This window comes from Cephus cinctus, unplaced genomic scaffold (assembly GCF_000341935.2).
Source record: "Cephus cinctus unplaced genomic scaffold, Ccin1 Ccin1_scaffold0235, whole genome shotgun sequence".
In the NCBI taxonomy this organism is placed as follows: domain Eukaryota; kingdom Metazoa; phylum Arthropoda; class Insecta; order Hymenoptera; family Cephidae; genus Cephus; species Cephus cinctus.
In genome coordinates, this window is record NW_014332951.1 from 21,408 (window position 1) to 35,571 (window position 14,164).

The following is a 14,164-nucleotide window of genomic DNA, read 5'->3' on the forward strand; positions in this document are numbered from 1 at the left end:
GCGTACAGTGTGTTCCCCAACGGCGGCTTACGACTATTCCGAGTCATGGTAGCTTGCCTGTCCAAGACCTGTCCCTATCTCGGTGTGCTTACCGAATCCGCGAATCCTCTCGCGGCGCGATTCTCGATACTAGCAGGTGTCGTTGGAGAGGAGCGTTTTTTTCCTCGGGAGTGTGCCATCCGACGTTGGTAGCCACCTGAGGCATCCGTGTGTCCGCACTACTCCCGCTCAGCTATCTACTCGCGCGAGATATTCTCTAAATAAGACCGCTCCCGCGGTATTTACCGAGAACTGACTGTCCCATCAGTCCCTTAAAACAAAAATCCCAATAGTGGTGGCCGTGTCCCTTCCGCCTATCTCCATGGTGCCGCATCTCGGCTCCATGAGAGCATTCACCTAAAACTCGAAGTTTCATACGCTCGGCCACGCACTGATACTATACTATATAAAAAAAAAACCGGGAGCCATGGTTCTCCGCGAGAAATCTCGATAATCGCAATCGGCGATTATCCGATTGTTCCGCTATCGCCCGAGCACGAAAGAAGAACTCATTTTCTCGCGGTCCGCCGGATACCCGAGTCCTCACACACGGACTCCTCGAAATACACCCCTCTCTTCTACCTACCGCTCTACGCGGTAGATCAAAAATCAAAACAATCCTCCTCTCCGGCGCCCTTCCTGCGGACCCGCAAACCGTAGCAGGTCAAAGTTCCCGGGGTACCGGCAGTGCGCCCCGGCGGTTGAGCACCCCTTGCTTGCGGGCTCTTAACCCAAAAGGGCCCCGTGCCTCCGGCGCCGGTTCACTATTTTTCCCCGTTCCCTCCTTCCGAATCACGGACCTACTAACTCTTTAGAAATGGAGGCCAGAAGCACCGCCGTGCTGTCGACAGCGCGCGATGGTGCGGGGCTTTTGTAATGTGTCGTCCTGACGCTACGTTACAATATTTATGCTCTTGTATGCTAATAAGTTGCACCTATCAATAGATTAATAGATAGTCACTTCGCCTACTACTAATACAAGGTACTTGAAATCTCATTGCGATGAATTATTAATAATTTGCATAAACAAAATCAGTCATCATTGTTTAATCTGCTTACAGTATGAAGAAACTCTGAAACCCAGATATATGAGCGTGGACCTTTCGGAAGTCGAGCTAGCCGAGTATGATGGTCCTGCACACCCTTTCAACAATTCTCTTCTCTTGGATGTAAGTAAATTTTGTATGTTACATGTGACGAAGAAAATAATACCTTACATGAAGTAAACAAGTGTATTTATCTCTACGCTTTGATAGATTTAGATAACCTTTTGAATCTATATTCTGTAAAGCTATTCTCCCTTTTGTTCTACTTGTCGGAATCAGGATGAGTAATATAAATTTGGGATTTCCGAATACAGATTCTTGCATCGGTATTTACCGACACTTCGAAAGTTTTTGAAGGTTCGTGTCCATACTAAATCGACATCGTCGAGCCCCACGATTTTCTGAAGTGTCATGGAGGCCTTCGATTTTCGTATTTCGCGGTGGGTTCCAGGATTGTTACGTCCGATTCTAGGAATTGTGCATGATGCAGAAGCTTCTATGTAGTGCGACGTTATTCCCCAAGAACAAAATCTCAATGCGAAATTAGGTAGACTATAAAAGATATCTGGAAAGTAGGGAACCGTACACAAAACGCCGTATGATTCTCTCTCAATAAATTTCGATATTCACAAGACCCGATACGCGATAAACTAAATTGTGTTGGGCGCCAGGTGGTCTCGGGGGAGAACACCACGAGTACGGGGCACTCGAGATCTTATAAATCCTTAGGAGGACGCAGGAAAGCTCGGAACAACGAAAGGGAAAAGGAAACAGGTAAGGCGATACCGCCAAGGGAAAAGAGTGGGAACGATCGGAACGGCTACTCCGCCAAGAGAGGAAAGAGAGATAGTAATAAACGGCGACTCTGCCAAGAAGAAAAGAGAAAGATCGATAAACGGCGACTCCGCCAAGACAGGAAAAGAAAGATCGAAAGATCGCACTTGGGAGAGCGTCGTGGTGTTCAAGAGTCTAGGCGGGAGAAGGAATAGGCATGCGATAAAGAGAATAGGTAAAAGAAAGATAGCAGAGAAAAATAAGTAGGTTTAACGCACCGAAGCTATATTAGAAAAAGCAAGAAAGCCATATACAAGCCATTCAGCAAACTACAGTATTTTTAAAGCAGAAAAACAAAATCAATTTCGAAGTGATACGGAATACGGGTCAATAGAATTCTACACAAGGAAGCGAGATTCACTAAGGTGCGAAAGCGAAACAAGATAACAAAATCCTTAGAGTAATTGTACAAAGCGATAGGCTCTTGATGGATTCTATATAAACTAAAAATCTTAAAACGAAACGGCGGAATTAGCGAGGGACCATGGGCCTGAGGCGATACGACACGGCAGCGGGACGAATCCGCGCCGACGCAAAAGAGACTTTCGACAATATTTCAATAAATAGGAGACTCCGAAATACACGCGATAACAAAGGCTTATTAGCCTGGGACTACGGCCTTGTGGCGATATGATACGACAGCGGGACGAATCCGCGCCGATGCAAAAGATACTGTCGACAATATTTCAATAAACAGGAGAATACAGAATAAACGCGAGAACAAATATGGTAAATTCGAATCGACACGCGAGGACGAAATCAATTCACTCGCGAAATATTTCGGCAATCGGAAAGTGTCAGAAAAGGTGAGATATGAATAGGGCGATTCACACACAGATGTAAAATACACGTAAAGAAATTAACATAGGCAGTACAATTATTATAAAATAGTCAAAAGAAATGGCAAGCTGTAATAAAATTATCACAAGAATAGTTTGGATCAGCAAACATAAATTATTACTAGGTACGCCACTGATAGTCAATGCGTCCTTTATTCTCGCATCAGGCGATTACTCACAAAAATAAGGTGACTCTACGTTCGATCAACAGCGTAAGGTATCGAAAAATATTAAAATAAGACGGTAATTAAGAATTTCCAAAAGTTGAAATATTAGTTAATTAAAGAGGAGGATGCCATTCCTAATAACGAAAGCGAAAAATACGCGAACGATATATGGCAAAGAAAAGAAATATTCAGAGTCAAAATTCAATATACTAAAGCGACATATAACGCCGGAAAAGATAGAAAAGCCAAAAAGATATTCATTTAAAACAACAAGACAGACTCAACGGGGAAACAGCCAAGCCGGAGACGCCGGGGCCCTAGGTGTTTCCACGTGGTCGAGAAGATAATCGGTAACTTAGAAAATATTCGACAATTCCAAAGCACTAAATTACAGCAAAGCGCAATTAATTACGATACATTTGATATAAAAGATACTCTACGATAATAAATGAAAAGCTAGATAAAATAACGGTATCTGGCACTATCGTCCTTTTACTTAGAGGGACTAGAACGACATTTAGTCCCGGTAAGCAAGAAAATTTGCTATCGAGACAAAGAGCCTAGACGAGATTACTTCAGATAAATTCACAAAATATCTCCAAAATAACGGTAACGAAAGGTTCTCACCAAATATATACGATATGAGATCGCGAAAATCGGTCCTCAGACTTCCTTCCTTCAATTTCGTTAGTCTCAAGTAATCGGATTCGGCTCGTCTTGGTTCACACGTAATAACTACTGTTAGTATCCACTAGCTGAGATGCTCCAAACGTAAGTGAACGAGCCGGAATTCGTCGCTAGAGGAAGAGCCCTAGGGGCCCCTTCCTTAAATTATTAATTCCTAATTCGCACGGTAGAGCGATAGCAAAATATAATAATACATAAACAAACTTAAAAAAAAAAAATTCAACCGACTTCAAAAAGCACAAAAAGTCACTACACTAAAAAGCGAAAAATAACAATTTTCAGCTTCAATCCGAAAGACACACAACAATACACGTATTACTTTTTATTTATTTTTGTCTTATTTCGTTTAGTATACACTATTATAATTACTTATTAATTAATCTATCTGCATTTATGATTTATGTATACAATTACAACGTTACAATTCTTGTCCAAACCTATTACCTATAATTAAAATAAAATATTATTATTGGTTTGAAGTCAGTGCCAAACCAAATAGGTAGTAGGCAAATAGACTAATTGTAAGTCTGCTCCCGCCACATTGCTACATGAGCAGGCAGATGTAGTTGACGGTCGTCTCGAATGATTGAATTTTTTATGCGTTATTACGTAGTTGATAGATTTCTATAATTTGACTGTTGCACATAGCTTTTTATAGGTAGATCTTTAATCCAAAACAAAATATTTAGGTATATCATTAGATTTTTATTCCGGTATTAATTTAAGCTGGTTATATCGTTGTTTTATTTTGTTTCGGGCTTGGCACCGACTTCAAACCAATAATAATATTTTATTTTAATTATAGGTAATAGGTTTGGACAACAATTGTAACGTTGTAATTGTATACATAAATCATAAATGCATATAGAATAATTATTAAGTAATTATAAGAGTGTATACTAAACGAAATAAGACAAAAATAAATAAAAAGTATTACGTGTCTTGTTGTGTGTGTCTTTTGGATTGAAGCTGTATTTTGTTATTTTTCGTTTTTTAGTGTAGTGACTTTTTGTGCTTTTTGAAGTCGGGTGAATTTTTTTTTTAAAGTTTGTTTATTTTTCCATTTTTAGTATAAATATAGGTAGGTAAGTAGTGTAGTGTTTATTTAAGTACCTATACTAATGATGAAAAGGCATTACGAGAAATGGAAAGATTAAAACGATTGTCTTAATCCCCACATTAGATTCTGACTTGGTGACAATGGGACCACCTCACAATTGACGCAGAAATCGGTGAACATTCATAAAAAAAAATACATACAGTCAAACATAGAACCTCCTCCTTTTTGATTGAAGTCGGGTAATAAAAATAGGTAAATCTAACGCTTGACGGTAGCTAGAGACGAAGCATTAGGCGGCTCGAGTCCGAAGGTAGACGGAACGGGCCGAGCTGAGTGCAGGAGTCCTTAGTGCGGCCGATCGTGAGTCCTCGGTGCGAGCAGCAGGATCCAGCAAAGAGTAGGCCGTGCTTTCTTCTCCGGGGGCCACAGATAACAGGAGCGCCAGGGAACGTTCCTTTTCTCCTATCGGCGGCAGGAGTGGCGAAGGCCCTTTTTGGCGGCCCGTATGGACGGCCGGCAGGAGTATTGGAGGGATCCCATCCCGGATCTCCCTGGCTTCACGGAAGCCCTCCGGAACGAACAGCAGTTTGGTCCAGTCTCTGTCGATCGCTCGTCCCGTAGCTCAGGAACTCTCGTTGGCGGTCAGTTTCGTGCTCGTGGTGTAGACGTAGATTTGCCCAGGACGGTAAAGAAGGTAGGCGAGTGCGAATATGAAAGCTCAAAAATAAAAATAAAAAACGAAAAAGCAGAAAGACGGAAGTGATATAAGCAGAAAGGACGATAGGTGGAAACCAAGTGCATAAACGATAAGCGAGACAAGCAAAGACGTCTTTGGAATGTCGGGTGACTGCTGTTTGGAGGATCGTTGCAGGTGGGTTGTGTCTTTTCCCTACTCTTAGCAATCTTTTTGACTGAATTTCCGAAATTCACGTCACAGTAGAGATGTTCAATTTTTGAAGTAGGGACAAAATATTTTAAAAATATCACATATTATCAACAGGACATAGCCATATATAAGCAAAATTATTTAAAAAATACATGGGACCATTTATAATTACAATATACCATGTGACGTACTGAATAAGTGATTTTTATCCAGGATCCCTTGAAAACAGCTATCGCAACTTGAGGGAGGGTCTCGTAAAGAAATGGGAACACGGGGTAGATTAGTAACAAAATACAATTAATAGAAGGCAAATGTCGGTGTACAATAGAAAAACAAAAGAAAATAAGCTCCAAAGATAACGGAAAAGAAAGGGAAAAAAAAGATCGGCAAATATTTAAAACACGCAATACTGAACCAGATCAAATCACTGTACGCGGGTGCTCGCTCGGGAGCACGCGACGTCGAAGGGATTTAAATAGGCTCGTTGGGAAAAGGGGGGGAGTGGCGCTCGGGAGACGGAGGGGTACTTTGTTGACAAGGGGGACCGGAGGGGCAGGGAGGGCTTACCGATAAGGAATAGGACGCAAACAATCTATGGGCGCCAGCTACTTGTTCAGCGTTGCACCGACGAGTGCTAGTCAAAACTAATAGTCGAAAATCCTCCCGGGCACGTCCGCGGCGCAGGAAAGAGAGGGTTCTACCCCTTTCACACGGGCCTCTGTACTACCCGTGTGACGGGACTGCACCGGGGCTACATACACGTGGCAGTGGTGGCGGATTGGCGGATGTCAGTTTCTCGTGGCTGGATTAGCTGTTCCTCCTGCCCATGCCTTCCGTTCCGTTGCCTCGGCAACGTGGCCACTCTCGCTTTCCTTGCCTTGGCGGTGGGTCCTCAGAGCAGATCTTCCTTGTTGGTCCTCGCTGACGGTACTCGAGTCAGTGCCCTACGAGGAGTGGTGGCAAAGAGGGAAGGGTGAAGGAGAGGGATCTTAAAACTAAATATAATAGACCTAAAACACTAAATATACGCAATTAGCCAGATTAAACGATACTAAATATAAGACGCAATACTCAAGGCCTGTGGGGACCTCGAGCCAGGGAGCAGGGAGGAGTCAATTGTAACATTTTTGTTACAACCAGTATACAACACAAATATCACCGACAGTGTTCGAACTGATGATATAAGACGGAAAACATGTAGGGATGTCACGTACCATATCTTTAATTTTATTTTCTTTTTAAATTTATGATGAATTAATTATTAGATGAATAATGAATATAATACATACATGAATACAAATATTTCGGAAATGAGTCTCATGAGTCTAGAGAGGTGGACTACGAACATGATGTGAGCAACCTACCTGCATGGCTTATCGTGTCATTCACTCCGATAACGGGGTCTCAGTGTATAAGTCGTATTTCCAAGATTCACTTGCACGAGCTAAAAGTGCTGAACGTATAAACATTCTCTAGATACACGGTGTTTCAGAAGTATTTTTTTCACAGGAAGGTGGGTGATTGTTGGAGGTCTCCCGAGTATCCTTCTGTAAAGCGTTTGTTGAAATTCGCAATAGTTTTTAAATGCAAAGCATTTAAAGTAGTACCTCCACGGAACCGTTAATCTTAGAATTTGGTAAAACTTGGCGTACATGTTATTGAGTACGAGTAAATAATATCCTCTTTTTTTAATATTTAGATGACCACTGGGCTGTGGTTCGTATCTAAAAATACTAAAATCTTTTCTAAGATTTTGTCGTCTTTTGTGACACAAAGTTTACCCTCACATTGTTTAGCTAATTATAATTGCAGGACACCCTCTCTCCCACTTTCTTTATAAATATCATGCAATTTCGCGTAGTCGACCCCCGTGCTTTCTCTCATTCCCTCAGAGATAACATCTTTTAGAACGTGCAAAGATCGTTCCAGTTGTGCTGCATTTTTCTGCAATCGAGATTCATGAACGAGTGATTCTGTAAAACATTTGCTATTTATAACTAAATTCTCTTTCACAATAGACGAGGCGATTTCTTCGAGTATTTCCTCGTCGTATGCGGCTTCGTCAAGATTTTCAGATGGCTCTATTTGCAACAAATCTTCGGCAAGTGTGGAAATTTTGAACATTCCTGGACTTCTTCTTCGTTGATGTAGTTTCCTAAGAATGACAAGTGTACCTGCAAATCTGGTGATGAGGTTTTTGAAATCGTCTATCATTGAATAAGTTTTGAAAGCACTGAGTAAGTGAGGAGTACCAAATCTTGCATTATAGACAACAAGGATACACGACTTTAATGATGCTGCTAGCCATTATTTGAACGTTGGTAGCACTTCCTGCAAGGAGGAAGACTGAATTGTTTTATTATAAAAAAGTAACTCTCCGGCCACATTTCTCAGGTCAGTAACAAACGTCGCGCTAGGTGTAACTGGTTGAGTAGAATTCGCGTAAAATTTTATCTACGCTAATCATAATATAGATTCTATAGCGGTAAGATTAAAAAAAATTACAAGAAATATTTAATCAAACAGTGCAGCAGAATGCAAATAAATCATATTGTAGCATTACCTATTGACTTTTCACGTAATTGATTTGAATACAAATTGTTACTTCATATTGTACACTGAGCGGCATTAATGGTGTCCCAGAGGAAGTTTCAGGGAACAGTGGCGAAGCGAGAGTAGGGGCGGTCAGCAGCCTAGAAGCAAGCCAGGCCGGAGCATAGTGGGGGTAGGCTTTTCCCCTCGCTCGGGACGCTATTTATGTCACAAGTCGGAGCAGTTCCGTATAAGAGCATCTTCCTCGCTCCTAGCGACAGTTTCCTATACGACCCTCTCACTCGTTCTTAATGGTGGCTCTCCGAGTTTCTCTAGCGCGTATAGGAGCGCCCCCCCCCTCACGCGCTCGCTCCCTGCCTATAAGAGCATCTTACTTCCACTCATAGCCTGTATCGATGGTAGCAGAACACTATGCCAGACCTCAACACTTGATTGATAGATATAAAAATGCAAGTCGCAGGTATAATAAATAATACTAGTGCTAATTAGGTTTGCTTCATTTAACTCTAGTCATCAACCAGTTTCTATTTACATTGTATTTAAGTTTAATTATATTTTTTAAATATAATTAGCTTGTCGTAACGAATAATATTCTGTTTTTTTTTAAATTTAAAACATTTTTCGATCGAAAAAAAGTCCCATAGAATAGTAGCAATGCTTCATAGTTTACGTAGAACAACTTATAGGAAAACTTAAAGGTCATATATGCAACGTTCTTAATACGTTGTTATAGGCAGGGAGCGAGCGCGTGACGCAGACGCACTAGAGAAACTCGGAGAGCCACCATTAACAACGGGACTACTCCGACTTGTGACATAAATGGCGTCCCGAGCGAGGGGAAAAGTCTACCCCCACTATGCTCCGGCCTGGCTTGCTTCTAGGCTACTGATCGCCCCTACTCTCGCTTCGCTACTGTTCCCCTAACTTCCTCTGGGACACCATTAATGCCGCTCAGTGTACATATACATTATTACCAATTAGAAATTTACCAAAATCGAAAAATTACTCACAGTTCCTCATATAATTTCTCAACGTTTTGTAGAACTAGTCTACGCTTGTCCTTTGCAACACGCACACAACTTTCCCTCTGTCAGTCTCCTTAATTACAGGGTCAAGTTCTCGCTCGTACCACTTGAATAAACGGTCTGTCAGTATCGGTATATTTTAACAAGCTAGCAGTTTGTTCAAAGCAGTGGCATCGATGCCTGAATGGACAGCACTTATTGAATCGATTTTCGAGGTTATGTTTTCATTAAAAAATTCTCAAAAAATATTTGCTGCAAGCAATTACTAAGCAAGTTAACTCATCAAAAACCGCTTCCGTGTTAACATCTGAAAGCCTACAATTATTTTTCGTCTCGTGAATTTTACCAATTAAGACATATGTATTTACACAGCAACTGTCACAGCGAACGGTCAAGTATTTTTAGTAAAAACACTAAAAAACATAAAAACACTTTACTTTTTAGTAAAAACACTTGTCCACATTTGCAGTACCGTAGATTTTTGTCAAATACTGGCAATACAACGATGCGCTTCCCATTACATGGGTTAACCACCTCATTTTCGGTTTCCATTTCTTCGTGAAACCTTTTTCTCGCTGCTAACGAAAATCTACGAACTGCTGTTGTTGTGCAACATTTTTTTGTCATAAATTTTGCCTTATATTGCATCTGTTCGGTATTTTCAATCAGTTTATGTTCAGTGATATGACATCTCGCTATCACACTATGTTGACGCTAATAGCAGCCATATGCATTAATTGGTGTCGATGAATGCGTGATATTATCATGATCGTCTTTTACGCGTGTACATAACAGCGTGCGTCGTCTGTTTATGCGAACCTGCCGTATGACGTACAGCGCGAACAGATCTATGAAGAAGTTGAATCCCATCAGCCTGCTGAAAATCATAAATAAAAGCAATTTAAGGGCTTTAAATAATATTTTCGGTATTATATTCATCAATATCGTGCTAATACGAGTATTATGTTTTATTTGATTTTCTATGATGACCTGACTAAATTATCGATGTTTGAGGTGTGTATTGCGGTGTCCTTTTCTGCTTTAAAAAAACTTTTCAGGTAAAGACCTACGACGACTAATTTGCGACGTCATTTTTTCCACTTTTAAAAAATATATGAGAATTCTTCGAGATTTCGGAAAAGTGAGGCAGCCCCGATTTCTTCACACGTACGATCGTGAACCTAAAGGAAAGGTATTGAGCGACAGCTATCCTGGAGGATACCGAGAACGAAATGGCCCGCTAGGGAATCTAAGATTTTCGGCGGGTTCCGAAAGATAAACCTATTCCTAGAACTAAGCCTAAATCGATAATCTGAAAAAGTCGAAATCCTCAATTAAAGATCCTATACTAATCTCCAAAACTACCCCCTCCAAGGGAGACACCACCAGGCAAGAATCATCGGGGTAGTGTATTCGGTAAATCTGGAAATCTAAATAATAACGCGATATTCTTATTCGTAATAGCTAACCAGAAATCCCATTCCACTAGAAGTAAACTGGGGAGACGCTACTAGAATTTGAATGGCTAGAACCAGGTACTCGCTTTTAAGGCCAGCACGGCTGAGAAAGCGTCGTGGCGTTCTAAAGGCACGATAGAGAGGTTAAAAAAAAGTTTTGAAGAAAAAGAAAACAGAAGATAGTCATATCAAATTAACACACCGGAGCTGTATTGAAGCAAATCATCAAACATAAAATCAAGCAAAGCATAGAGAAAAAAAAGCAGGTGAACAAGCCAAAGAAGACAATAGGCGAAGGGATAGGGCCTTGTCAAGATGCGTTAGATAAATCCAATCGAATTAACAAGTGTCCTTAGAGCTATCTTTACAAAGCATGGAAATTTTAGAAAACCTGCATAAACTAAAAATCTTATGCTAAGCGCGACTTATAAACGGGAGGGTTAGAACGCGAACGTTATTACACGTCTAGCAAAGTTAACTTCCCGCACTACGCGTGGCAGTTTTAATTTTATTTTGTTTTGGGTAAGTTCTCGACTGCCGTCCTATACAGGCCCTGTCCTTTAGATTGAAATTAGGATGCGGAATTGATGTACGGTGTATTTAAATCAATCAATAAATAAAGAAATTGGCCCCTCAAAATGGAACTGATCTAGGGATTCTTATCCCCGATAAGAAACGAGAAGGAGCTACGGGACTTTCAGTAGTGTAAATGAGATAGACTTTTCGATTATCCATTCTTGTGACAGAGCGTTAGTAAGAAAAAGAGAGATATATGCGACGTGGTGACTAGGAACAAATGTTCCAGCGTCTAACGCATTGTGAATTGGTACGACTCAGGGACTCAGGGACACCACACCTCTTTGTCTTATTAACGCTGTTTGACGAGGATGGATAATCGAAAAGTCTATCTCATTCGCAAGTCGCGAGAGAGAGAGAGAGAGAGAGAGAGAGAGAGAGAGAGAGAGAGAGAGAGAGAGAGAGAGAGCTTATGTGTTATGTGTTACGTGTCCCGTTGCATTGTAGAATGGTGTTGAGGGAGCTCCGATACTGAAGTTCCCTAGTTTTCGGGAAGTCCTTAAATACTGGTGTTCGTTGTTCCGAAACACTGGAACAGCTGACTTAACATTTAATTGATCAGCTGATCAATTAAACAACCGGAAGGATGGTGTGCTAACACGGATTGACCTGATAACCTTGGTCTCTGTTCAGGTTATTTGGATGTTTCAAGATTTCAAAACGCTTAGGATGTTTTCTTAAAAAGTAACCTTGTGGGATAGCTAATAAATTGATCAATTATTTGGATAATGATAAAAAATTAGACTTGTTTCATAAAATTTTTTCACATACAAAAGTCATATATATTAAAGGGCTGTATTATTCCCGTTGTACCTGTAAAAATAGTTTATATGTTAATGTATCTGCAGGAATAATCAGAATGTAGAATTTACCTGCTGGAATAGTTAGAACTTTTACGTCTTTTCCATATACAAGGTGTTTCTTAAGCCCCGGATAGGAGACATACCGTTAGACTCGGCGTGAAAAAATAAAAATAGTGGCGTCAACAAAATTCAAAATTTTCAATTAGTTTATTAATTATTACGGATTAAAGTGAACCAATCATAAGCGCGTGAGAACTGGTAACTTCTCAGTCTCCTCTCTCTGGGGACAGCCAATCATTTATTTCCCCACAAAAATAGTGACCGATGGGTAGGTCAACGAATATGTTAAAAAATTCCAAAATAAGAAATATTATTTATTTTTATTCTTAAATGGATAATAATGTGGGCGCTAAAGAGACATTGATTATTGTCTGTAAGTGTTTCCGCTAATCGAGAAGCTGTTCAACATAGCGGCCTCCTTCTTCAGTGCACAGCTCTGCCCGACAACGTACTTGGTCGACCATCCGCCGAAGAATATCTGGCGTCAACGTCTGGAACGCCTTCATAATTGGATGCCGCGTTTCTTCTTCATCGGCCATTTCATTTCGGTGTACAATATTTTTGATGTGCCCCCATACCCAGTAGTCCATGACGTTAAAGTCTGGACTTCTAGGCGGCAAGGAAATTTGGACTTGTCAACGGGATGTAGCACGAATCACTGGAGATCAATGGAAGAAAAGCGAGATCAGGATAATCCACGTAAGACGTCACAGAGATATCTGCGAGGGAAGAAAACTCAGAGTTCGTAGGTTCCTATGTTTCTCTCAACGCCTCCCTCTGATTGGTCAACTTTGACCTGCTTCCATTTAAAAACTATGACCTTCCGGAGAAAAGGGAGGTCATCGTCGTGATCAGTGGTGCCTCCCGAACACCGCCATACCCTGTTGGTCAGGTAATTTCGGAACACCCTGTATAGGTATCTGTCTCTATAATCTGATCTAACATTTATTTTTAAATAAAAGATGTCCATAATATGTTTTCCTTTTTTTCTCATTATCAATGTTTGTTTGCGTACCTTGTAACCTTTTTTGATGCTTGAATTCTTTTATATCGTGTCCTATTTATAAGTATTGGCTAAGAACAAGAATGCGAGAACTTTAAAAAACTTCTTTCGTCCCTGGGAAGCGACATATTTTCTTGGAAGGTGGAATTTTTATTGATGGAAAACTTTGGCGGATATGTATTATGACGTAATTTTCCTATTCGAAACTAGAACTGTCCGTAGCGTGACATCCAATTCCGTCACAAATATCAAACGGCACGCCAATTTATTTCCTTAATAGAAAACGATAGAATCCGTGTTTAAATTCGCGAAAGCCTATGGGCGTCAGGTACACCCTTGTACCACGAGACGAGAAGGTAGCTCAGGGAAATAGGAGATAGGCTCTGGCTAGCTGGCTCGAAACGACAGGTATAGAGGCGGGGAACGTACAGGTGTTGAAACAAATCAGATTGAAAACCAGAAATGTAACAGTAACAAATATGCTTTTTATTTGGGACTTTAAAATAATTCAAAAAACGAGGAAACAAAGCGGGAAAAATATGGTCTAAGCAAAGTCACAAGATCCACGATGGGATACGTGACCATCCATACGATAATTGCGCGTAACCAATAACACTATTTTTCGACGGAACGCAGCACAAATGAAAGAGTTACGTGAAAATTTTACCGCTCGATTCCGACTCCGTAACGCGCCTATTTATCGGAATCGCGAAGAATATTCTGACTGTCCTTCCGATGGACGGAGCGACTAACGCAACAATGAACGATAGTGACAGGTCGAGCAGTGGCGCCGAACGCGTATCCGAGAATAATGAAAGGACTTAATAAATATAGATGTTCAGAATTTGAAACAACAGCAATAGATAAGAGGTAAGATTAGGGCATATAAATAGTATAGCAAGGGGGTTTCTGGATACAGATTCCGTTTTCGACACTTGCCGATCGTGCTAAGTTGCCATCGTGAACTCTACAATTTGCGAAAATGGTGTCACCTAGAACCCCTACGTTCTAAAAATGTATGGGGAATTCTACAAATTTTACGTTGGATTCCATGAATTTTACGTACGATTCTGAGAAACGCTGGCGATTCAGAAGCTTCTAGAACGTTCTAGAAGAGCTAGAGAACTAG

The 14,164-nt window shown here is 40.8% G+C and overlaps 1 protein-coding gene across 10 annotated transcripts in view; it reads left to right on the forward strand.

Moving 5' to 3' along the window:
• Nucleotides 1-1,100: 1,100 nt before the first annotated feature.
• LOC107265723 (voltage-dependent calcium channel subunit alpha-2/delta-4) overlaps nt 1,101-14,164 on the forward strand; it is a gene marked incomplete at its 5' end in the record, with an annotated part of 73,653 nt that continues 60,589 nt past the window's right edge. For all 10 annotated transcript variants that reach the window (XM_025082973.1, XM_025082974.1, XM_015735461.2 and 7 more), the window contains 1 exon segment: nt 1,101-1,208. In XM_025082973.1, the coding sequence (XP_024938741.1) occupies nt 1,101-1,208 (108 nt within the window).